This window comes from Dama dama, chromosome 23 (genome assembly GCF_033118175.1).
Source record: "Dama dama isolate Ldn47 chromosome 23, ASM3311817v1, whole genome shotgun sequence".
NCBI classification, from domain to species: Eukaryota; Metazoa; Chordata; class Mammalia; order Artiodactyla; family Cervidae; genus Dama; species Dama dama.
This window is the reverse complement of record NC_083703.1, coordinates 23,250,710-23,276,124: the sequence shown is the minus strand read 5'-3', so window position 1 is coordinate 23,276,124 and position 25,415 is coordinate 23,250,710. Positions and strand designations below refer to the sequence as shown.

At 38.8% G+C, this 25,415-nt stretch overlaps 1 protein-coding gene across 2 annotated transcripts in view; it reads left to right on the top strand.

Annotated features, from left to right (window-relative positions):
- The window catches only part of NEBL (nebulette), a 365,265-nt gene that overhangs the window by 320,400 nt on the left and 19,450 nt on the right, over positions 1–25,415 (top strand). Inside the window, exons 18-26 of one of the 2 annotated variants that reach the window (XM_061126176.1) lie at positions 1,204–1,296; positions 4,097–4,189; positions 7,284–7,376; positions 9,081–9,173; positions 10,839–10,931; positions 12,136–12,240; positions 13,216–13,387; positions 14,745–14,837; positions 16,087–16,236. In XM_061126176.1, the coding sequence (XP_060982159.1) occupies positions 1,204–1,296; positions 4,097–4,189; positions 7,284–7,376; positions 9,081–9,173; positions 10,839–10,931; positions 12,136–12,240; positions 13,216–13,387; positions 14,745–14,837; positions 16,087–16,236 (985 nt within the window). The remainder of the gene's footprint in view (positions 1–1,203; positions 1,297–4,096; positions 4,190–7,283; positions 7,377–9,080; positions 9,174–10,838; positions 10,932–12,135; positions 12,241–13,215; positions 13,388–14,744; positions 14,838–16,086; positions 16,237–25,415) is intronic. The other variant, XM_061126175.1, reaches the window with a different exon arrangement.

The window sequence follows — 25,415 nt, the reverse complement described above, 5'->3', positions numbered from 1 at the left end:
CTTGAATTCTAAAAGAAAAATTGATGGTACAGCCAATATTTTAATGTAGAATTAACTTAGTGGTTAAGCAAATGTTATTAAAAATATAAATTCTATTATTTCTGAAAATTTCTGGAATATTTTCTACTTTCTAATAAATTGGAAAACTCTTAACTCTGCAAGTATGCTGTTCAGGGTACCTCTAGGGTCTTCACAGGCAGGCCTGTGCCAAGAGATGTAGAAATCTTGCTGGAAGAGAGGATGAGGGAGAAGAGTCGTGTGGCTCTTACCACCTGTGATTCCAGATTTCTAGCTCTTGCAGGGGAACATCTCATATGTCCTGCTCTCCTGACCCTCACTGGGACCTACTGGTTAACAAATATCAGGAGAGTGAACCCAAAGTCAGTGCTCTGTGACCACCTAGAGGGATACTGTAGGGAGGGAAGTAGGAGAGTGGTTCAAGAGGGAGGGGTCATATGTATACCTATGGCCAACTCATGTTGCTGTGTGGCGGAAACCATCACAATACTGTAAAGAAATCATCCTCCAATTTAAAAATTAATTACTTAAAAAAGAGAGGGAGTAGTTCTGGCCTCAAATGACTTCCTTATAATTAGTCTGTTTTTCTGTAGGACACTTTGTTTTTTCTTTTCCTTTGTGGTTGAAAGGGGTGGGTTTTGGTAGGGATGGAGAGATGTGGGAAGGTTTGAAGAATAAGTGGAAGATAAGGAAAACAGGCTGACGTAGTGTCGATGCTGATGGTAAAGCTAATATTTTCTTTGAAGAGAACAAGACTGTCTTTGCTCTGACATGAAGAAGAGCAGTTGCTTGAAACTTCATGCTATTTTTGAATTAAACGGTAACTGCTTAGTAAGGATATTTATAGCATCCTTTAATTTTTCTCAGCTGCACATGTGACATATGTTTGTATTTGAAGAAGAAAATTTCTATTCTTAGAGTAAGTAATCTGCAGCCATGTAAGGTACCAGGCATACCCTAGAACAGGTAGTAGAGGTTTACTTGTAAGACTGTGGAATACAAAACCAAAGTTCTGCATTTTTTTCCATGATGGATTATTTAATTGATTAATGTAACATTGGTTCTCATAAATAGAAGCTGTATTCACGTTACTTTAAAACCTGAGAAATTTTCCTTTATAAGAATCAAATCTAGGACTTGAATTCTAATAAGCTTAGTTATTCTTTTCCTTTTCTTATAATAAAGGTATTTTATAAGAAAGAAGTAGGAGCTGGCACAGCAGTAAAAGATACTCCTGAGATTGAACGAGTGAAGAAAAATCAGCAGAACATTAGTTCAGTAAGTTCTCTGTGGCATTAATTATCCTTTCCAAAAGCAAACACAAGCTAGATAAATGTTTTTAGTTCTTTACAAAACTAGCTGCCTTTTTCTTTTTTTCTTCGCTTTGTTGAAACACTGTTTCATCAAATATCAAAGACCTAACTTTCAGAAGGAAACTGTAGCCTTGTTCCCCTTGAACCTAAAGCAGTATTTCATCTTGATATATATATATCATAGTGCATAAGAGATAGATCACTTTAATAGTACAGTAATGAAATCTAGGATTAGTTTTCATCCTTTTAAACAGAATTTTAGCTATATTACATTTTTCAGAGAAAGGATACTTTTCAATACCTCCTCACAACTTGGAGGAAAGAAATTTTATCCTGATAGAATGATTAAAGGCACTAGAACATTTATTTGGTGGCTCAAGAGAAGGTTTCAAAGGTCCCATTTACCTTCTACTTCTTTGAGCTTCCAGCAAAAAAAGCACACACCTTCATTATAATTTGTAAAATAAATTTACCACCCCCCTCCCCAGTGCCCTTTGAAATTGGGGGAAGGGTAGAGGAGGTGTTTAATGTTATGGATTAAAAACTTCTTCACTCAGTGCTTGACATTTACAATGGATCATTGCTACCCTTACCAATAGGTGTATTTGGTAATAGTTGTTATACGGTCATCCCTTGGTGTCCACAGGTGTTCCCCCCCCCGCCCCGACACACACACATAGTCATTTACACATACTCACACCAACATCAGCAGATGCCCACGTCCCTCACTGTTGGGTCTCCACATCCTTAGGTTCCACATCGAGGATGTGGGGAGCTTGCTATTTAGTCTCTTGCTGAGGGTGCTTTCCTTACATCTCCTTCCCTGACCTTTCTCTTGACCTTCACCCTTGGAGGCAGAGTTTCTTTAAGTCGTCCAAGTCGAACTGCCTTGATTAAACGCCTTTGTCAGGAACTCCAGTGGTTACCTGGCATCCTAGGATATGTGTGCATTGGCATTTGTGGAGACAGAGTAGGAAAGGTAAGGTCGCGCTGTAGTAAACAGACTTACAGAAAATGAACTTACAGAAAAACTGTAGAATGCACGTGCACTCGAATCTCTGTACAGTGAAGGAGTCTGATTTCCTGCAGAAAGCGCAAGGAAGAGGAGCTGACGGGGACAGTGCTGACCCGCCGCGGTAGGAGTCTGTGTCAGGCAGCGCAGAGTCTGGTAGAGAAGTTAGTTCAGCTGAGAAATGTAAAGTGGTTGTTTCCTTCCCTTCCAAATGATAACATTTGAAATGTACCCATCAATGTACTGGGGTATAATGTTATAAATGTTCTGTACTGCACAATTCTGTTGCCTACAGCGAAATGACGGTGCCATTTTGATTAGTTTGGAGTCGTATGAAAAACAAAAATGTTCATCTTTAATCGTGTTTAGCATCTCACCCTAGGAAAATCACACAGTCTATCAGTTCTTCTCCTGGCATCCCCCTGCCTCATCTAGCAAACAATAAACGCCTAGTTCTGTATCTCTATGAGCCTGGGCCATAAACTCCTGCTTAGTATTCAAATGGAAAGTTGCCCTTTCAAGATTAGCAGGATCTGTCAAACCAAGATAGGATTCTCTAACATTTAAAGATCTCGACATTTTCCACCTCCAGAGGATGAGCCTTTTGAGTATTAGCTTTCTCTCTTAAGAACTATTTTGGAATGTTACTCGGAGACTGTCTCAGTGTACTCTTGATTTAACTGTTTTGGATCTGGCCTAATATTGGCGGTGTTATTCATATCACAAGTGAAATGTACAGATGCTAAAACATAGATGATAGCAAAGATATTTAGGTATTGTTTCTTCATGACTCAGGATGAATTTCAGCCTTAATCATTTTAAACATTACCAAGTGATTTCTAAAATGTATTTTGCATAGATCTAAGTCTTTGCTAAATTTCAACATATGCCACTGAAGTCTAGCTGATGTGTCCATATTTATATATGTATGTGTGTCCTTTATCTCAATTCCAATCTTCCATGCATTTTAGACATATTAAAATACCATGTAATATGATAGCATCACTAATCATTGTATAAGTTTAAAGGGCTTGTCCTGGGCGTAACTGTGTGCTGGTTTTATCATTTATCTGGTTGATTTTCCTCTAAGTAGACTTGACGGAGGAGCTTTTGACTGTTGTGAATGCCAGGATATAGGCGGACTTTACATAACATGATTGTGTGTAACAAGACACTTCCTGACTTTCTGCTACTGGACCTTCTGTAGTGATCAGCACTCAGTGGCCTCCACTTGTAGTATATTTCCTTCCATCCACCTTCCTCTTTCTCTTCTTTTATTTTTTTTCTTATTCTAGATTATTTGTGTACTCTCAGTCAGATAAGCAGTGTTTCCAAGACTTAGTAGCTAACTCAGTTTGACTCTTGCCTTTAAAGACATGGTGAGTACACAAATAATAAATAGAAACTGCTTTTATTATAGAAAAATAATGAATTATTAAGATAATTTCTAAAATTTTTGGTGCATCTGCCTGATGATAAAATTTATTCTTATAAGCAGTATATGCTTATTTTAGTTAAAAAAAAAAAACCTTTCCAGTGATGGATAGGTGAGTAGATATGGGTTTGTTTGTACTTTAAGATAAAGGAATCCTGAAAGCCTCGGATGAAATAAAAATGTGTGTTCTCACTGAAGGAAAATTAATGTTGGAATTAAAAAATAGGCTATGTAATAGTTAAAAATGAAGAATTCTTAACTATTTTTTAAAACTTATGTTGAATAAGACTCACATTTTTTTAAAAATAAATCATGCAGGTAAAGTACAAAGAAGAGGTGAAACATGCAACAGCCATTTCAGATCCACCAGAACTCAAGAGAGTTAAAGAAAACCAGAAGAACATCAGCAATGTGTGATCACATTTCTTTAAGTATTGTTTTCTGTGGGCATGACGCTTGCACAGTAGAATGAATTAGAATGAATACCATTGTAGGAAGGCCAGTTCCTGAAAGGTGGAGATAATTTCACACATCTTTGTGTTGGGCTAGCATTGCACCAAGCATGTGCGTTTGCTTACTAAAGAATGTGGTGTTGAATGCCTACTCTGTTCTTGTTCTTGGGGGCATTCAAAGATGAGTGAGATATACCTTAAGGTTAGAGACTGTGTGTATTCTCAAAGTCTCTAGGAGAAACAGTTGTGGGGATAAATAAAGATTGTGCATTAAGTGCTCAAAAATAATTAATATTTGTTGAGTGTTTGCTACCTTTCTGGGGTTCTTTACATGCAATATCTCATTTAATGTTAAATAATAACTATTTTCAAAGTGCTGGGGAAATGCAGAGAAGGAAGGCTATGTCAGTGAGAGAGAGGAAAACCTTTGGAAAAAGAGTAACACTTGAGCTAGATCTTGAAGAATTAATAAAAGTTTAGGATGGATTTCATGAGGAAGGGCCCTCCTGGCAGTGCAAACTGAATGTGTTCATGATCTGAGGTCTGTTCAAAGAGGGAAAAGTTCAGTGTGATGAATCCTTGGGGTGGAAGATGGCAGGAGAAAGATGGTGGAGAGAGAAAGCATGATTCAGGCCCCGAGGAGGCTGCCAGCAGTGCCAATGTCCCTGGTTCAGATGGCCTGCTGATGCTCAGGCCTTGACTTATGAGTTAAATTGCTTTAATGTGTTCCTTTTTTAAAAAAATTAATGTTTATGGGAGTAAAGTTGATTTACAATGTTGTGTTACTTTCTGCTATACAACAAAGTATATCAGTTATACATATATCCACTCTTCTTCAGATTCTTTCCCAGTATAGGTCCTTACAGAGAATTGAGTCGAGTTCCCTGTGCTATATAGTAGGTGCCTATTAGTTATCTATTTTATATATGGTAGTATGTATATATATTTTATATATAGTAGTATGTATATGCCAATTGCAAGCTCTCAATTTATCCCTCCCCCACCTTTGGGGGAGGGATGACCATAAGTTTGTTTCCTACATCTGTGATTCTGTTTCTCTTTTGTAAATAGGTTCATTGGTGACATTTTTTAGATTCCACTTATAAGTGATATCATATATTTGTCTTGCTCCAACTTGCTTCACTCAGTGTGACCTAGAGATTGCCATAACACGTCCCTTTTTGTAAAAGAAGGGTTACACAGGAAGCCCAGCTCAGTGATGAGCTAGACGTGTGGGGTGAGGGTTGGGAGGGAGGCTGGAGAGGGAGGGGAATGTTACATATAGATGGTACCTACTGTTGCAGAGCAGAAACCAGCACAACCTGTAAAGCAATTATCCTCCAAAAATAAAATAAGAGTTTACTAGTTTTCAATTTATCATGGAAACATAACACCCCCTTAAAATAACTATTTGAAAATAATGAATTAATTTAATAAAAAAAATACTAGAAGTCACAGCTCAAGTGATACCTTGCATGGCATATGGTAAGTGGTGTATACATGATTGAAGTTTGAATAACTCTGGAGTGGAGAACAATGTGGGCTCTGGACTGTTGGTTTGATCCTAGCTCCAGACCCTACTTGCTGTATATCCTTCATAAGCCACCAACCTCTCCAAGCCTCATTCTCCTCATCTTTAAAACAGGGACTAGAACATTAAGTGAGATATTGCCTGTAAAACACTCAGCATGTTTGTGAGTGGATGAATGCAATACATGAAGTGTCTCCATATCAAATTTATGTCCCCAAACTTACATTCACTAGAAATCGGCTGCAACAATTTCTCTACATCAGTGATGCTGTTCAACAAATGTTTCTCCTCTGAACTCTACCCAGAGTCATCTTTCTTTGTATCCTGACATCAACAAAGATTACTTTGGGCCTTTCCTCACTTTAGGCAATTATCTGACACAGAATCTGCCTAAACTCTCAGACTGCATACCATGGTACAGAGAAAGAAGTCACACTGGCAAGAGCCTGACCCTTTGTCATTTATTTTCCAGGCTTATCAGATATCTGTTCACTTGCACATGCACTGCTGAGGGTGTACATCTCAAGTCCATTTTATCTGCAGGCCTTGTGATGTCTTGCAAAAAAAGAAAAAAATTCCCTGACACCAAGTTTAAGCTCGAAAAAGTCATTAAGACTGTCCTTGTGGAGTTCTTCATAATGCAATTTTAACCTCTAATTTTCCTTTTACCTGTCAGAAATTCATTTGGTGGGTATGCTTTCTATCCCCCTGTGTTGGATCCTCATTTTATTTCCTGGAATGTTGTGGAATTACTGGGAAAGCTGACCACAAATGTTGGACTCTGATGCCCCATTCTGGCAGTAGGTCAGAAGTATCTCCATGATGGGACTTCCCTGGTGGTCCAGTGGCTAAGGCTCCACTTTCCCACTGCAAGGGGCCAGGGTTCCATCTCTGGTCAGAAAACTAAATTCATACTTGATGAAACTAAAGGTTCCATTTGAAACAACTAAGACCTGGTGCAGTCAAATAAATAAATATATATATATATATTTTAAAGAAATATCTCCACGATGCTGGTCAGAGCATGGTCTTCCAATATTGGAACTTGGTGGAGAAGGAGGTTCGGGTTTCTTTTTATAGTGACAACCGATCACTGAGGTGAAGGCATAGGACTGGCATAACCCTTCTAACCCTTCTAGGTAGTGATGAATCCAGAATTTTTATTTTTAAATGTAAATATAAAATGGTCATTTGGTAATGTCATTTTAGTACTGTGAAGACACAAACTCACAGAAGTGGTCATTTATCATTACTGATAGGATCAAACTCAGAGAGGCCACCAAAAAATAATGCAGTTTGAAGACTAACAACCCCGGGCGTGATTCAAAACATTTGGGCAAGGAAAAGCTTAGTTCCAGGATCACTGTGATGATGACATCTATTAGCCGAGCATCTTTTGCTGTAAAATCCTAGCCAAGATGTCAGCTAATGAGCGCTATGTGATGTTTCTTTTCACCAGTTGCTGTGTGTTAGCTCACTCTTCCTTCTGGGACCCCCACACCATCTTGCATTTGTCTCCCAGCTCAGGTACAGAGAGCCGTGTGACAGAGCAACTCCGGTGAGCATGACGCCCGAGATAGAGAGAGTGAGGCGAAACCAGGAGCAGCTGAGCAGGGCAAGTTGTTTCTGTTTTGTTCTTAACATTTTACCAAACATTAGCTATTTGTATTCTTTACAGTGCTTTCTGAAAAGCATTAGACACTCTACATCTTGGTCACTCCTTTTCCATACTGAGGGGTGTGGACTGTGGCACCCTTGTGGGAGTCCAGGAAGTTGGGAACTGCTTTGCTACTATTCAGCCATGCTTATTTATTCAAGAAATCTTAAAAAAATTTTTTTTTTTAATGTGGACCATTTTTCAAAGTCTTAAGTGAATTTGTTACAATATCGCTTCTGTTTTATGTTCTGGTTGCTTGGTTATGAAGCATATGGGATCCTAGCTCCCTGACTAGGGATCGAACCTGTACCCCCTGCATTGGAAAGCAGAGTTCCAGCCATTCAACTACTAGGGAAGTCCCTATTGAAGAATTCTTCATTAAGCAACGTGGCAGGCATTATCCTGGTCCCTGGTACACAGAGATAGATAAGACCCCTTCCTATCTTCATGGGCCTCATAGTTTAGATGGTAAATCTCTAAAACTACATCCAAATCTAAAGACCAGGAGAGCAGCATAGTGGGTATGTTGTCAGTCTGAGAAAAGAGGAAGTTGTCTATTGGTGTAAGGCAAAAGAAGACCTGACTTGACTGGGTTCTGAGACATAGTGTCATGGCAGGAAACCTTATAAATAAAACAGAAAACATCAATCATTCAGTGATCTGTTGCTAGTAAAGCAAGGGTAGTTAATAATCATGAGGTTCCTCTGCTGTGGACCCTGTGCTAAATGTGTTATGTGATTCAGTGGGGTATGCATGACTTATTGCTCTGGTTTGTAGGTGTGGGAAACTGAGTCTTTAGAAGTCAGGGGACATGCAAGAGCCCATGGTTTGTGACAGCAGGGCTGGGATTTGAACCCAGGCCTCCCAAAATTCAGAAATCTCTTTCAAACGTGTCCCCTAATAGTCATTTTTCCCATTTTTGGATCATTTTATGGAACCTTTACCATTATAAACAATAACCTTCTTCTTCTGAAATAGATAATTTTGAGACACTAAAATATTTAAGAGTGACTTCTCCCAGATGAAGGAGAAAATCAGGCTGAATGCTGCTTTATCCTTACAGTATCCCTGATGATGGTATGAGTGAGGGGTCTTCAGCTTCTTTTGAAGGTGGAGGCTCCAGGGTCAGAATAGGAGTAAATGGGCTTCCCAGGCTGCTGTGGCTACTTCACTATAGTTCTCTTGTAATGATTTCTTTTTTTCTTTTAGTTTTAATTTTTTTCCCCTATTTTTTGTCCATGCACAGCATGTAGGATCTCAGTTCCCTGACTAGGGATCTAACATGTGGCCACCACTAGTGGAAGTTAAGACACCATGGTGTCTTGACTACTGAACTGGCAAGGAAATCCCTTGTAATGATTTCATTACAGTGTCTTCCCCTTGTATTTCAATTACATTTAGTCGCGGTCTTTGCAGTTAGTTTTGGTATTGAAGAGAGAAATATTTATTAAAAATCATTTTTAAGAAGCACAACCAGCACTCGGTGCTTGCCAAGTCAGAAGAATCAGAAGCCAGATGTAGATTTGAACTGAAGGGTTGGCATACATCTACTGTGGGGAAAAGTATGTAAAAAAATAGGGTTAATTTTGAGGCTTATCCTCTGTTGGTGTTTGATTGGAGACCATTCTGCTGTTTATTAAAATTCATATTAATCCTCCACAGGTAAAATACAGAGGAGAGATTAAACAGGCGACTGCAATTTCTGATCCACCAGAGCTGAAGAGAGTGAAAGAAAACCAGAAGAACCTCAGCAATGTGTGATTTTAGTCACTTTTTTCTTATGAAAGCAAACATATTGTCAACATGTCAATGAAGGGATCGTGTCTTCCAAGTTTTCGTGACCTTGAGTTGATTGCCTCTGCTCTCAATTGACTGTCAATTTATTGGAAAGTTTTCAGGGTGTTAGGTATTGTGGGTCCAGTCAGGCGTGCCCTGCTCACAGTTCCCAGTGACTGCAGTGTGAGTTTTGTCTGCAGGTTATTGTGTATCCCTCTTATCTGCTCTTCATGCTTGCAGTTTCTGTGGTTCTCCAAAGGGATGCCATGGCAATTTCTGGCATCTTGGCTCTACAAATAAGCTTTCCCACTCCCTTTCCTCCATATGTATTAATAAATGTATTCTTATTCTGTAGCCTGTCCAGTCCCATTTCCCACTCACAGCTATCAGCACTTTATTTTTGGATGATGCTGGGAAAAAATCATGAAGTGTGCCTTGCTGAATAGGTCCATTTTCAGGGCACTTGTTCAGGGCTGTCAAGTTTTACTCAGACACCAATTCTTGGCCTGTTCTAACTCCTTTCCGTTATGATATCCATGGATGCAGTTTGCTGAGAGAGTCCTTTTTTATTTTTAAATTTTTTAAAAAATTTACTTTTATTTTTTGGTTGCATTATGCAGCATGTGGGATCTTAGTTCACCAAACAGGGATCAAACTCATGCCCCCTGCATTGAAAGCATGGAGTCTTAAGCACTGGACCACCAGGGAAGTCCCTGAGAGAATCATTTTTTTTCGAAATCGTTAATAATAAATTGTGTTCTTTGGGAGAGGAAATTTGAAAATCTTTTAAATGCAAAGAAATCTTTTATTCTTTAAACCTTTAAAGCCCTTTGGCCAGATTATAAAGGAAAGGCAGTTTATTGTTTGGCATTGTCCCTGACAACTGTATTTTGGAGAAGTAGATACTCACCTTCTCCTGATGTATTCGGAGTACAGTTGATGTAACTCCATTACTCTCTAAAGGGAACATGGTTCTGGAGAAGGAGGGCTGGAGCATTGGGGAGCGTGCTGGCCTTATGGGTCACCATGGTTACCACTTAGGCATCATGGCCAAAGTTCTGCCACAGTTAATTACGAAGAAACCATAATGGTCCAACAGCCTTCTATGTGGGTAAGAGTACCTTAAAGTAACATCCTTGAAGATATTTCTTACCTTACTCCTTTGTGATGAAATGCTTACTACAGCTTTACTGATGGTACACGCATGTAGTGAGTACCTTCACAGTGATTCTCTGCCATTGGATGAATTAAAATAGAATGATTTAAGATGCAAGCATTTAAAATATAACTAGACCTCTGATGGCTCAGTGGTAAAGAATCTGCCTCACAATGCAAGAAACGCCGTTTGAATCTGTGGTCTGGGAAGTTCCCCTTGAGAAGGAAATGGCACCCCACTCCAGTGTTCTTGCCTGGAAAAAACCCCATGGACAGAGAAACCTGGCGAGCTACAGTGGATGGGGTTGCAAAGTGTCGGTCATGACTTAGTGACTAAACAACAAAGACCTCTGCTAGCTTCCTTTTTTATTCTTCCCCCCACCCCACCACAGCTTCCTATCCTTGCTTAGCTCTTTTAAATAAGTACTATGAGACTCTTGTTTAGTTGAATTGATTCACAGTGCTGTTTTTTATTTTCCAAAATGATAGGTTTATTATAAATCTCAGATGGGAAGAGCTACAGCTTTAAGTGTAACTCCTGAAATGGAAAGAGTAAAGAAGAATCAAGAAAATATTAGTTCGGCAAGTTGTTTTATTCACTTGGGGCTATCACGAAGGATATGTCCTTTATTATTTATTTGCAGACCAAGAAGCTTTTGTAAGATCTGCAGAAAGTACATGTGTTATTTCAGATGACAGCTGAAAGCCTCCACTGTCTAACTTTATATTGTCCTGAACCCTACTGATGTTTCCAGATGTGACCAACACTTATATTTAAAGTTTCATTTTAAACTGAATTATGTTCATTTAAACAATGAATCATGTTATTTTAGCCAGTGTCTTTGAAAGTGGTAGTCTTTGATGTATAAGTTAAACAATTATCATTTTACAGATGTATTCCATTGAATGTTGATTGTTAAGTCCTCTCTGCAAAACAAAATAAGAAATGAATCATTACTCCAAAGTAAGGACTTAGAGGAAAAAGCAATCTTTAAATATACCTAACACAGAAATCGCTTACTCACTGAAGTTCTGTGTTGCATGTCAGTGTCTGATTTGGGGAGTGCACCTCCTCTCAGGAAATACCAGGGCTTCCGTTCTGAGTGCACATATGCCCTCATAATCTGTATCCTGATCTTATACAGAAGCAGCTTCACAAAAAACAGTGTTCTGATAGTCAGATGTCAGAAAGAGCTTTATGCCTGGGAATCAGCATTTAGATTTTAAACTGTGCAGCTCTCTAGTGGCATTTCTGCCCAGAGATGCTGACTGTATTCAACATAAATTACTTTTAGGCTGTGGCTGTTTAAAGGGAACCTAAGATGAATACTTAATGATTCTTACCATGTGCTCTGATCAAATAAAAGGAAATATTGATAGAGGTATGTTTGTTATGCATGCTTCCACAGTGTTATGGTGGAAAATGGGGAAATAGAGAAACAGAAAAAGAAATTTAGGTTCCATTTAGTTTTGGATTTTTCCCTATTGATAAAGTATTTCCCACTTTTACAGACTCATGGTTAGTGGATGTTGGTCACTTGCACATTTGTATTCAGTTGGTAGAGAGATTTAGGTCATCTTTGCCGTAGCCTTTAAAGGAGACCATCAAGAGTAAAATTTTAGCTCATTATTCTAGAAGGAAATGTAATTCACTAAATAAGTTGCCTGGGAAGTAATTCAGAATATGTTGTCTATGCCTCACTCATTTGGAAAGCTTGAAAAACTTACGTAATTTTTAAATTATAGTTGTCTTTTTGTTAAGTATGATCTATTATTTACTTTGCAGGTAAAATATACCCAGGACCAGAAACAGATGAAAGGTAGACCAAGTCTGATTTTAGATACACCTGGTCTCAGACATGTCAAAGAAGCTCAAAATCACATTTCAATGGTAGGGTCCAACAGGTCCTCCATCCGTGACTAAAACATACTAAGGAGTGGCTGCACCCAGTGCTGTGATGGCGTTGTTCACCATTAATCTGGATAACTAACAAAGCGTGGGGAGGCCCACGGGCCCACCCTTCGGGGGCTGCTTTCTAATCTCACTGGAATGTACGGGAAATATTTAGTCTAATAAAACAATTTTTCTCAGTGACTTTTTGGGGTGTGTTTTTATTTCTAACGTGACCACTACTATAAATGCAATTTATGGAAGATACTTGCTTGGACTTTTTTTTCAATTAATGTTAAGATGGAGTTTGATATGTTTACATGCTTAAAGAATATAAAAATATGTATTTTTTAAAAAACAGTCTCATGAGATATATTGCATATACCATAAAGCTCACCCATTTAAAGTATACAAAGTGGTTTCTAGTATAATTTACAGAGTTAAACAACCATCACCCTAACCTAATTTCAGAATGCAAAAAACACATGTTTTGAAGTATATGTTTTTGTAACATACAAAAATTATATATATAGGTATTTGTAACTTGCTCTCTTAATCTAATTTTAAATAATATTGCTTTCATAAATAATTGTATAGCAATAGCTTATCATTTTATTGCATACTAAAGTTTAAGAGATAGGGAATTAACTTATACCTAAGTGAGTGCATTTTAGAAAGTAACTAGGATTTAAAAAATAAATCTTTCAACACTTCTAACGTATATACAAACTTATATATTAAAAGAGCTGCTACCTGTAATGATGGAAAGCATTGTAAAAATGTCAGCATTTGATTTCTGATGCTAGGAAACTGAAATTTCATAGATTATTTTTGGAATAATTGGAAAAAATACATTTATGTAGAAAATAATCTAGATGCAGCTGGTATAGTAACTGTCTTTATATTCAGATTTTGTGAGCTGTGTAGCGTTCAGGAAATTTCAGTTTGAGTTACTATGATTTTTCCCTCTTTCAGGTGAAATATCATGAAGATTTTGAAAAGACAAAGGGAAGGGGCTTTACTCCTGTTGTGGATGACCCTGTGACAGAGCGAGTGAGAAGGAACACCCAGGTTGTCAGCGATGCCGCCTATAAAGGTGTCCATCCTCACATCGTGGAGATGGACAGGAGACCTGGAATCATTGTTGGTAAGCTGACTGGCCTGCTGGGCAGGTCTGCACAGTCAAAAAGATCGTGCTTTCCCTGTTTTTATTAATGGAATTCGCTTCCTTATTCATCGGACCCCTCCTCAAATGCATGACGCGGTGCCCAGGTGAGAGTGGACCAAAGGCAAAGCGTTGTTGTTTGTACCATGTTGGAGGGAATTCATGGCCTTTGCCAGGTGTTGTTGCAAATTCATTCTGTAGTTGGACATTCTCTGGTCTTGAGTGTTCCTACTTGCTACGCAAAGAAGCAGCCCAAATATCAGACATAGGTGATAATGAAGATTAAGCAATTATTTTGTTTCTCTTTAGCTTATGTTGGCTTCCCTGGTAGCTCAGATGATAAAGAATCTGCCTGCAATGCAGGAGACCTGAGTTCGATGCCTGGGTTGGGAAGATCCCCTGGAGAAGGGAACAGTTACCCACTCCAGTATTCTTGCCTGGAGAAGTCCAGGGACAGACCATGGGGTTGCAAAGAGTTGGACACAACTGAGCATCTTTCACGTTTAGCTTCTGTACTGATCAATAATTGTACTGCAGACATTGTCTGCATGGGTAACAGAATAGAAGTAACCCCATATAGGTCCTTTGACATCAAATAGACACGCCTGAGAGATTCTGATGGTTTCCACAATGTGAGTAGCTTATATTTTTTTGAATATTATTTCTGAACTGGGAGAATAGAGCTGTCTGAAAGTCTCACAAATCAGAGAGAAAGGAGCCTCAACCTGCTATTCTTTCTTGTCATCCAGGGAAAATCTTAGGAACATAGTGTTGAATGGTGACAGAGTGAGCAAGGTTTGTACTGAAAGCTAAGAAAGGAAAGGAAAGTTACTGATTTTTTTCAATTTGTTCAACATTTGTTTCTGTTGTAGGGAGAGAATTTTTTTTGTTTTGTTTTGTTTTGCTTTCTTAGACAAAAACCTTTTAGTTGCCTCTTACGAATTACTCGCATGTCCTTAATCAGGAGGTTTGAGCCAACGTTTTCCCTGTTTCAGTGTGTGGAGAGCATGAGTGATGAGGGTTTGGGGATGTGGGGAGTGGTGTGGTGTGCATGTGTGATAAGTCACGGGCTCCCCGTGGAAGGTCAACAAAAAATAAACCAGGCAACTTATATTTGATCACAAGGTTTTCTTAGCAGATCCTGTGAGTGTGAATCACACTGTGAGTGTGAATATCCCTCTGTTCTCCTCTGAAGTCTTCTGCACAGTGGGTTTGCCTATATTACATGCTTGCTGTTTGCATATGTCCCTTTTCAGACTTTTGTTTGACTCTCTTGGGTGCTGACTTTTTTTTTTTTTTAATTCATTCTTGATTTGTTGATTTCTTCCTTTGGTAAAAGACCTCAAAGTGTGGCGTACAGATCCTGGCTCCATCTTCGACATTGATCCCCTGGAAGACAATATTCAGTCTAGAAGTCTACATATGCTTTCTGGTACTGCTTACATTTTGAGTTCCTCCCCATTTACATGGTTTTTGACCTCAAAGTGAAGCTGCTGTGAGCTTGTGCAGGTTCACTGTGCCTTCTGGGTAATGTAAAATTTTAAGTTTGGGCTTTGAAAAACCAAGAAAGTTGCTGTATTTAATATGCCACTAATCATTTATGAAAACAAAACTTACAAAAGAGCTTTTTAATATATCCTAGATTAGTTCTAAATTTATTTTAAAGGTGTCTAGAGCTTACTTACACTTCCTTTTTATTAGTGAATATGATTTTAGAAGTTCTCTGGGCTTTGAAATGCAGCTATTTGGACTGCACTAAACTGCTAACATAAAGATTTGCTTTATGAAAAGCACAACATTTAAAGATATACTTGTTTAATTTAAGGAGTTCTTTGAAGACTTTTATATAAAAACAGAGGAGAGATTTATATAAAACAGAGGAGAGATTTTCTACATAGCATCGTCAATGTCTTAAAATAGGTTTTCAAGTATCCCTAAAATTTATCTCTGAGTTTTTATAAAATGCAAAATTTGTAGTTTACATAGGAAGTTTATTTGACTTTTAACTTCAACTGTATGTTTATAATTAAAAGTAAAACCCAAATGGTTTGGATATTTGGGTATAGCAATAGCAAGGGTTGATCTTTGTAGGCTTTCAGACCACATTTAGCAAACTGAAGATTTGACAGTTATGTGACTGTTTTAAACATATAAATAGATCTATCATTTAGGTCCTTCTCTGCCCCCCATTGTGACTCCACGTTTAATTGTTAACATTAACAAAATTGAAAGCCCAAGGCAAAGTAGGAATTCTAATATTTTTATAGTAATTAGATCCACATAATCAGCCAAATTGTCACCCAAATTTTCTAAAAATAAAGAAAAGGCAACAAATGCTGTATCATTGGTGATATTTGAAAAGAACTATTTATAACCAAACCTTTGATAGACATTTACTTATTTGCCAGGGTTTTCTTAGTTCTTGTCAATTTCCCACCCCTCATCTCTCCTTTAAAATTTAGACCAAGCTGAGTGTGAATGATCATTAAGTCATTTGCATTGTTGATAATATGTGCTGATGTTTGGGAATAGATGGCTAGAATTTATAATACCTGAGCTTTGGGGTTGTAATTTAATGAGGGATTATTTTTCTTCCTTGTTAAATTTTTAAGTAATTTTTTTGGTTTCTTTGTTCTTCAAGTCACTTAATCACAAATAAGACTATTTTCCCTCCAATATAGAAAAGGCGAATCTTTATAGGAGACAACGGTCTCGGTCTTACTCGAGCAGTACTTTTGGTACAGGTCTGGGAGATGACAAATCAGAAATATCCGAGATTTACCGTAGCTTTTCATGCTGCAGTGAGGTAACAAGACCATCTGATGAAGGAGGTATCAAACATTAACCACTCTCAGAAGTCTCTTTTAATGTATCACAAGTGTGTCTTTAACAAATTCTTCACTTTTGCACAAACATATGGCATGGATATATTTGAACATTTTAAATTATGTTTAGAAAGTTGAGTCTTTTTAAAAAACTAATAATATGCATTTTTGCATGCTTGTTTTTCCTATCTGTCCTCACTGTTTTCACTAAAAATGGATCTTTAATGACAACAGGGTCTTGGGAGCTTCTGCGTGATTCTGTTTCACAGGAACTGTATGTGATGGATATACACAGCCAGAGTGGAAACTTGAGTTCTGTGGAGTTCATATCTGATTTCCATTAAGGAAAATCAATCTTATAGTTATATTTGACTGGTTAAGAGAGTGCTATGAATTTGTGTGTTTAAATATTCATATACAGTTGCAGACAGAGTTAGATCTTGCCAAAAAGAAATGGGGTATGTACTTGGGATATGAGATTTTTTAAAAATGGAAAATACTGTTGATTGTTAATAATCTTTGTATCTTATATTACTATTCTTGTCCTCTGCATTCTTCTGTTTTCTGGATCCAAGCTGATGGCTTAGGTCTAGAAATTGGTCGTTGAAATTGTTTTGGATGTTAAACTACTCTAGCTGTTACTAAAGGTTAAGACTAAGGAACACATTTTAAGTGTACATTTTAAGTCACATTTTAGTGCTGTGGGGAGGGGGAGAGGAATGAACACAGAACAAAAGGAAAACTGAATTTCCATTATAATCAAAGGCTATAGCGCTGAAATCCCTAAGGCAGGAGATTTTGAAGTGGAGGAATTTAACATCTTGGGAAAAGTAATGTGACTGTGGACCTGATGAAACTATGAAATCTCTTGCAATTGAGTAATTGTTTTTTTGCACTCATAGGAAAAACCCCTTTGAGAAGAAAATCAATTACAGTCAATAATCTCAGATTGTACATTCAGACTTGCCTTAGCTTGGTAGAAAGATTTTTCTTTTCTTAAATTTCAGATAAAGTGAGGTATAATTGACATATAAAATTGTAAGATAGTTAAAGTGTACATCGTGATGATTTGATATATGATATGCTGTGAAAGGATTCTCCCCAATTAATTAACATATCCATTACCTCACAAATATGCCTTCTTTTTTTTTCTTTGGTGAGAACATTTAAGTTCTACTCTGTCAACAAGTTTCATTTATACAGCAGTGTTATCAACTATAGTCACTGTGTTATTCTTTAGCTTCTTGTACCTTATTAATTGTGTAGCAAAAATTTGTACCCTTTTACCAGTTTCTACCTATTTCCCCCAGCCTCTGGCAACTACTGTTCTGCTATCTGTTTCCATGAGTTTGACTTTTCTTTCTTTTTTTTTTTTTTTTGGCTTGATCTTTGTAGAAAGTTTTTAAGAGTCTCCTTCCTCTATGCTTCTAATGTTTATGAACTAGTGTTTCTTTCTTGTAGGTAAGATAAATGTGTGAGAGCTCCCCTTTCAGTGTCTGCTCATCTAACAAAGGATTCAGTAACTTTATTTTTTTGGCTTGCGGCTATTGATTTCTCCCTTCCATGTCCTCTGTGACTCTAGAGGTACAGAATAATACTGATGCCTCGTAAGATAAACAAAACCCAAAGCAAATACAAGAACAGATTTCCATCAACCTTATTTAACTTTCTCAGTTCAACGTAGTAGAACTGATGTCTGTCCCAAATGCGATGCACCTTAGAGTCTTTGCTTCATCAGGGACCCTTTAACTTCATGTCTGAAGACACAAACACAGCATTCATTCATTTATTCACCAAATGTTTGAGTGCTCTTTGTGCATCAACCGAGAGCTTGGATCTGGCAGTGTACATAGCAGTGAGCAGCAGAGATATGCATCTGCTCTAAGGGGTTTGGAGTCTGGTGAAGACCCTGACATTGAGCAGATACTTACCCAAGTAATCTATAATTATGAACAGAGTAAGTGCTCGGAGGGGAGCACGTGGGGGCCACAAGAGGGTATTCCATCTGGCCTTGATGTCAGGGGAGCTTTCCTCAGGGAAGGAAGATTTGAACTGAGATGTAAATGCTAAATGGAAGTGAACTATGCCAACAGGCTTTGGGAAAATAATGTTTCTCAGAGATAGAACAGAACACAGAAATGGTGCATCAATGAGACGTTCAAATGGAGGCATCGAGCAGGCAGCTAGAGTCCAGAGGAGGAGGCTGCACTGGAGATAAATGGGAAGTCATCACCTGTGTCCGTGATCAGGTCTTGGATTCATCTATGCGAAGAAGGAGAGTTTGAGCCCCCTCCTGGAGGTTTCTCAGCTCTGTCTGTGTCAAGGAGGAGTTTGGCACTTGTCTCCGATTCTGTTGGCTCATATAAAAACCCACTGTTGTTGGTTTATCTTCTCTTCCTCCTCTCAAGCCCCGACTACTTTCTAATTATTTCTAGCAAGAGGACCCTACACTATGCCAAAATGAATAAGAAATGTCTCCATTGAAAGAAAGTATACATTAATGTTCTTATATTTATAATGGAATTTGAGTAAGAGTAACACATGGTTAAGAGAGAATAATTGCATTTTTTAAAGGAGCATCAGACTCCATGAAAGGTGGCAGTAGGAAGATTTTTGGCAGGAAGGAGTGTCTCCTTAATTTAAATATTGCCTTGTAAGGAAAGCTGACTCCTTGGAGGTGTTTATAACCTGTCATTCTTAGTCACATGTTAAAAGGCTTGTGTTTGGTGACATCTCCAATTTTGGAAACTTGATGTTGAGGTAGGAAGCAAAAGTAAAGATGTACCAGTAAATTTTTATAACATTAACGCAGTGGCATACCCACAGTATATCTAGGTTAATTCAAAAAGATTTGGGGATACCTGGGAATATGCTTCTAATTTTAAGTGAAGCAAATCATATTCTACTGATTGGTACCTTATGTCTGTATTCAAACACTCAGTGACATATCTAACCTAATAAGTCCAAAACTGCCTCCTCACCTTCTCCACAACATTCTGCTGCTTTTCCAGTCCTCCCGGGTTGCTAAGTAGCGACTGCAACTTTCCAGATACTCACTTCACATCCTTAGGAATCATCCTCCACACTTGTCTTTTACTCACATCCACCTCCAAATCATTAGCAGATCTTGTCAGCTCGCCTGGGACAAACACATCCAGAATCTGACTGCATGGTCCACCTCTGCCCTTGGCCCTCCACCGTTTCCCCATTTCAGCTGCTGCCCTCTCTGCCTCCAGTTGTCACAGATGTTTCCAGATGAGTTTCCAGCTTCTAAACCACCAGTCCTCTGTCTGCCTTGGTCTGTTCTCCACCTGGCAGCCAGAAGATCTTTAGGAAACACCTCAATCTAACACCAGTTAGATCACATCATTCTTCTGTTACCATTTCATTCTGAATAAAACACAAATCCTTGCCGTTGCTTACAGGGCCCTCTTCCGACCTGGGCCCTGACTGCCACCCTGAACCATTTCCTGCTTTTCTTTGTTCACTCATCCTCTCTGCCCATCCCAGTCTCCCTGCTTTTTACACACCTTTGCACCTGCATGTGCCCCCAGCTTGGAACACTCTCCTTTCCACTGCACCTGAGCTATCTGCTTGTATAGCCCCATTTTCTTCATATTTTTGCTCAGGATCACTTGATCAGAGAGATCCTCTCTAACTACCAGATATATAACAGCACTGCTTCCTGTTATGTCTGGCCCTTTACTCTTTGCTCATAGCACTTGACACCACCTGAGATATATATTTATTTGTTTATGTGCTTGTCTGTGTTCAAGCTGGCTTTAAAAAAGGCAGAGGAACCAGAGATCAAATTGCCAACATTCACTGGATCATCAAAAAAGCAAGAGAGTTCCAGAAAAACATCTATTTCTGCTTTATTGACTATGCTAAAGCCTTTGACTGTGTGGATCACAACAAACTGTGGAAAATTCTGAAAGAGATGGGAAGACCAGGCCACCTGACCTGCCTCTTGAGAAATCTGTATGCAGATCAGGAATCAACAGTTAGAACTGGACATGAAACAACAGACTGGTTCCAAATAGGAAAAGGAGTACATCAAGGCTGTATATTGTCACCCTGCTTATTTAATTTATATGCATGAGAAACACTGGGCTGGATGAAGCACAAGCTGGAATCAAGATTGCTGGGAGAAATATCAATAACCTCAGATATGCAGATGACACCACCCTTATGGCAGAAAGTGAAGAAGAAGTAAAGAGCCTCTTGATGAAAGTGAAAGAGGAGAGTGAAAAAGTTGGCTTAAAGCTCAACATTCAGAAAACCAAGATCATGGCATCTGGTTCCATGACTTCCTGGCAAGTAGATGGGGAGACAGTGGAAACAGTGTCAGACTTTATTTTTCTGGGCTCCAAAGTCACTGCAGATGGTGATGGTAGCCATGAAATTAGAAGATGCTTACTCCTTGGAAGGAAAGTTATGACCAACCTAGATAGCATATTAAAAAGCAGAGATATTACTTTGCCAAGAAAGGTCCATCTAGTCAAAGCTATGGTTTTTCCAGTAGTCATGTGTGGATGTGAGAGTTGAACTATAAAGTAAGCTGAGCACCAAAGAATTGATGCTTTTGAACTGTGGTGTTGGAGGAGACTCTTGAGAGTCCCTTGGACTGCAAGGAGATCCAACCAGATCATCCTAAAGGAGATCAGTCCTGGGTGGTCATTGGAAGGACTGATGTTGAAGCTGAAACTCCAATATTTTGGCCACCTGATGCGAAGAGCTGACTCATTTGAAAAGACCCTGATGATAGGAAAGATTGAAGGCAGGAGGAGAAGGGGACGACAGAGATGAGATGGTTGGATGGCATCACTGACTCAATGGACATGAATTTGGGTAAACTCCAGGAGTTGGTGATGGACAGGGAGGCCTGGCATGCTGCAGTTTATGGGGTCACAAATAGTCAGACACGACTGAGCGACTGAACTGAACTGAACTGTCTTTCCTAACTGGGATAGTTGCCCCATTGTAAAAGTGAAAGCCGCTCAATTGTTTCTGATTCTTTGAGAGCCCATGGACTATACAGTCCTTGGAATTCTCCAGGCCAGAATACTGGGTAGCTTTTCCTTCTCCAGGAGATCTTCCCAACCCAGGGATCGAAACCAGGGCTGGGATATTGGCTGTTTTGTTTACTATTACTACTCTGTCTCCAGCTCTTAGAATAAGCACTTGGCAAATATTTTGTGAATAAATGAAATGGTCAAATTAATATTTTTTTCCCCACTCATTCCATTCCATTTTTAAACAAATTGAGATATAATTGACATATAAAATTGTATTAGTTTTAGGTGTACAAAATATTAATATCTGAAAAATTAGAACTGCATATATAAATATATGTAAGATTTTAAAAAAATATGAAATTCTATTATGCAAGGCTTTCAAGAAAAGCCTTCCATTTTTGTTTTGATATGTTTCAATGACATTAAAGCATAGCTGAAATAGAGGGAAAAAAGACCCTAAAGTGGAAACATTCCCAGGATAATTTCTTTTCTGGTGAGGAGGCAAAGAAGTAGTGTCCATGAGGTCCTGGTTGCTTTGAAATTTGGGGTCCCCTTTGAAATGCATGCTGTGGTGGGCCCTGGTCAGGAGGTGCTGAGTGAGTCTGTAGAAGGAGGTAACTTTCATGGTGATGACAGCGGTTTGACACATACATTTGTTTAAATACTATTCTGAAAATTGGAAGGGACTTTAGAACAATGCTTATTATTGGTAAGATGGAGAAAAAAGAGAATGTTTGTATTTAGAGATGCCATCTTTTTCTTTATTCCAGATTTTATTGATTTCTTTCCATTTAGGCTAGAATTTCATATGACAAAAGTATGATGTCCCAGAAAGGTGACCTTTCATGTTGGGCTGACTCCCTGCTGTCGAGATGGCATGTATCGCAGCAGCTCATCTTGCGGTGGACAGAACGGTGTGCAGGGGCAGGAGGCTTCATCTTGCTCTCGCACTGCTCGGTCTGGGGTCTAGGGAGGTCACCTAATCTTACCCGGCTCAGACTCCACTTCTGTAACAAGCAGCTTTTCTAAGATGTTTTACATTTCCTAAGCCAAGTGCCATAATTGAAATAAACTCTCTTTTCCTCCTTTCTCTTCTTTTCTATATATGAGAATGTGTTTATGTCCTGAAGGTGACCTGCTTTCCTTTGTGTATTGAACGACTGGACAGTTATGAGAATCATAGTTTCGGGGTCCTTTTTCTGAGTTACAGGAAATTTAGGTTGTTAGGACAAAGGGTTAAACAATCAGCTCATTTCCTTGAGGCAGAAGTGCAATGTTTTCATCATTCACATTTGGTTTTCATGAGCATTACATAGAAGCCTTCTCCTTTACGTTTTTATCATTGTTGTAGTTATGCACTTCTCATGATATTTTCCCATCTTGCTTTGATTGCTGAATATTTTCATTTTCTTATGGGATTATTTTGGGCTTTCTTTAGTTTTAGGTCCACTTTCTAAGATATTATGTTACCAAGGGGCTTGCATTTTCTGTCTCTACTATGTTGCCTTGCTTCAATAAAGGAGGCTTTTATTTAAATGTCATCTAATTTTGTTTTGATTCTTGAATGGTATTATTTGAAATTATCTTTATTGCCTTTTGGTACTAGATTAGGTTAACTTATTTTCATTTGACACACATTTCCTTGAGTGGAAATAATCCTGATGATTTCTGCTTATTTCACTGCAAGGTTTTCTTTGATCTTTGTGTTTGTCTTTGGGTCACTTGCCGGCAACATGTATTTGCCTTCTGGTACTGCTTTGTATTTCTTTGGTTTCTTTTAATTCACAGTGTTTTGTATTACTTATATTTTTATGTGTTTGCCATCTCACCCAGTGTTTACTCTTCTAGTTCAGTTTTGCTTCAGGCATTTTATGTGTTTCTATTTTCCTCTGGAGCATAAAGGGGATGGGAGTGTGATGGGGAGGAAAAGCAGATGCACTTTTCAAAGCCGACCTTCTCAATGTCTCAGCCTTGTGAACTTTTCCATTTTGCTCTGGAAGGATCTTATTGGATCAGAATCCTTGTCCTGCCTTAAGTGATGGAAAACAAGTTTCTGAATTCTGGGACAGTCCCAACTAGGCTGTGCTTTATAGCATTCCACTCCATATAATATGTCCTCAAAAGAGGTTAGGTTGCAAGAGATGCTTCAGTACCTTCTGGAATTCTCAGTATATGTTTTATAGATGCACCAAGAGGGCAGTGCACCAGCTAGATAGCCAGTAGCCCTGGTTAAACACCCATAATTCCGTTTGTCCATTAACCAAACATTTATCCAGTATCTCCCACATTTGTGAGGTTCTGGAAACACAAATATAAAAGATAAAGTTATTGTCATCAGTGAACTTGCATTTTGGTGGGTGAACCAGATGCATGAACCCATTGTGCTCAGGAAGGCATTGTGATGGAGAGTTAGAATCAGCCAGGCTGACTGCTGGGAAAGAAGTGTTTTAGGCAGAGAAGTAGCATGTGAGAGAGAATATAGCACGTTGGAAACTTAATGTGTTTGGCCTACGTTAAGCCCAGGGGCTGTGCATCTAAGAGAGGAGCCAGAGCCAGAGAGTGGGTGCTGCTGAGCCACTGTCTCTTCAGAGGCAGAGTTCTGCTGAATATAATTGAATATGGTTTCTTTGCATTTTCCTTGGACTTCATTGTGCAGGAGACATAGAGGCTATTTAGAGGACCAGTTACCTAGCCTGATAAGAAACTGAGTCTCTGCCTTGGAAGTTTAATCCACTGTGGGAGCTTGTCTTAGCGTCTGTTCTGCTTTGAATAATCTAGATTTTACCAAGAGTCTTGACTCTTTGGGCATCAAATGACCATAATGTCTTATTAGTCTTCTGGAGGGATTAATGGTGTAGAGACAGCCCTGTGGATTTTTATTTCAAATATCACAACTACTCTTATTGTTGACATTTGTCATTTGTGTAGAAGAGCAGAAACAGCAAAACCTAAGCACCTTCCTTCCTACTCTAAGACTCCCAGACTCCAGACAAAATAGTCAACAACTGGATATTTATTTGGCATCTTAAATCTTATGTCTAGAACGAAAATCTTATCTCCTATCTTCCCCACAAAACAAACAGACATCTGCTCTTGCCTTTGTTCACCACCTCGGCTCATGACACAATACTTCACCTCAGTACTGAGGCAAAATCCATGGCATCCCCCGTTGCCTTGCTTCCTCTCACACTTCACATCTAATCCATCTGTAAGCCTGTCGGCTCTGTCTTCAAAATGTGTTTGTGTCTCATCCAGCCATGTCTCACCACGTCCATGGCACCCCAAGAGAATCACCATCCTGTCTTCTAGAGATTGAGGATATTGGCTCCTGGTCTTTGTAATTCCATTCTTACTTGTTCGGGCTGGCCATCACTTGGCTGCCAGTGATCTCATTACATCTTTGTTCAAAATAATATAATGGCTTCAATCACACTGTGTCTAAAAAACTGAGATGCAGTCTACAAAGTGTCAAATGGTCTGGCCCTTGGTCTTGTCCCCTGTTCATCTTCTCCTGGACCACCTGCTCCAGCCACACAGACCTCTGGGCTATTGGTGTTAGGTGTTCTCACATGTGGGCCTTGGCAATCTCTGATGCCTTTGTCTGGAACAGTCTATCCCAGATATTTCTGTGGTTTGCTCACTTCCTTCAGGTCTTTGATTAAATGTCAACTAATCAGACAGGAGAAGGGGGTGACAGAGGATGAGATGGTTGGATGGCATCACCAACTCAATAGACATGAGTCTGAGCAAACTCCAGGAAATAGTGAAGGACAGGGAATCCTGGCGTGCTGCAGTCCAGGGGGTCACAGAGTCAGACATGAGTTAGTGAGCGAACGACAGCAACAAGAAGTCAGAGAGGGTTTCCTTGCTCACTCTACCTCAAAATCTCTCAACCCACACACATCCATAACTATCCCTTTGCCTTGTTTTATTTTTCTCTATAATTCTTTTTAAGCTCTATTGAGGCATAATTGACATATAAATTTAGCACCTATATAATCTATAAATTTCGATTAGTTCAGACATGCACATATGCCTGTGATACTGTCACTACATTAAGGTGATGAACATGTATCCCACCTCTAGAAATTTCCTTGTGTTCTTTTGTGTGTACATTTGTGTGTTGTGATAAGAACACTTAACATGAGAACTACCCTTTTAAAGTAT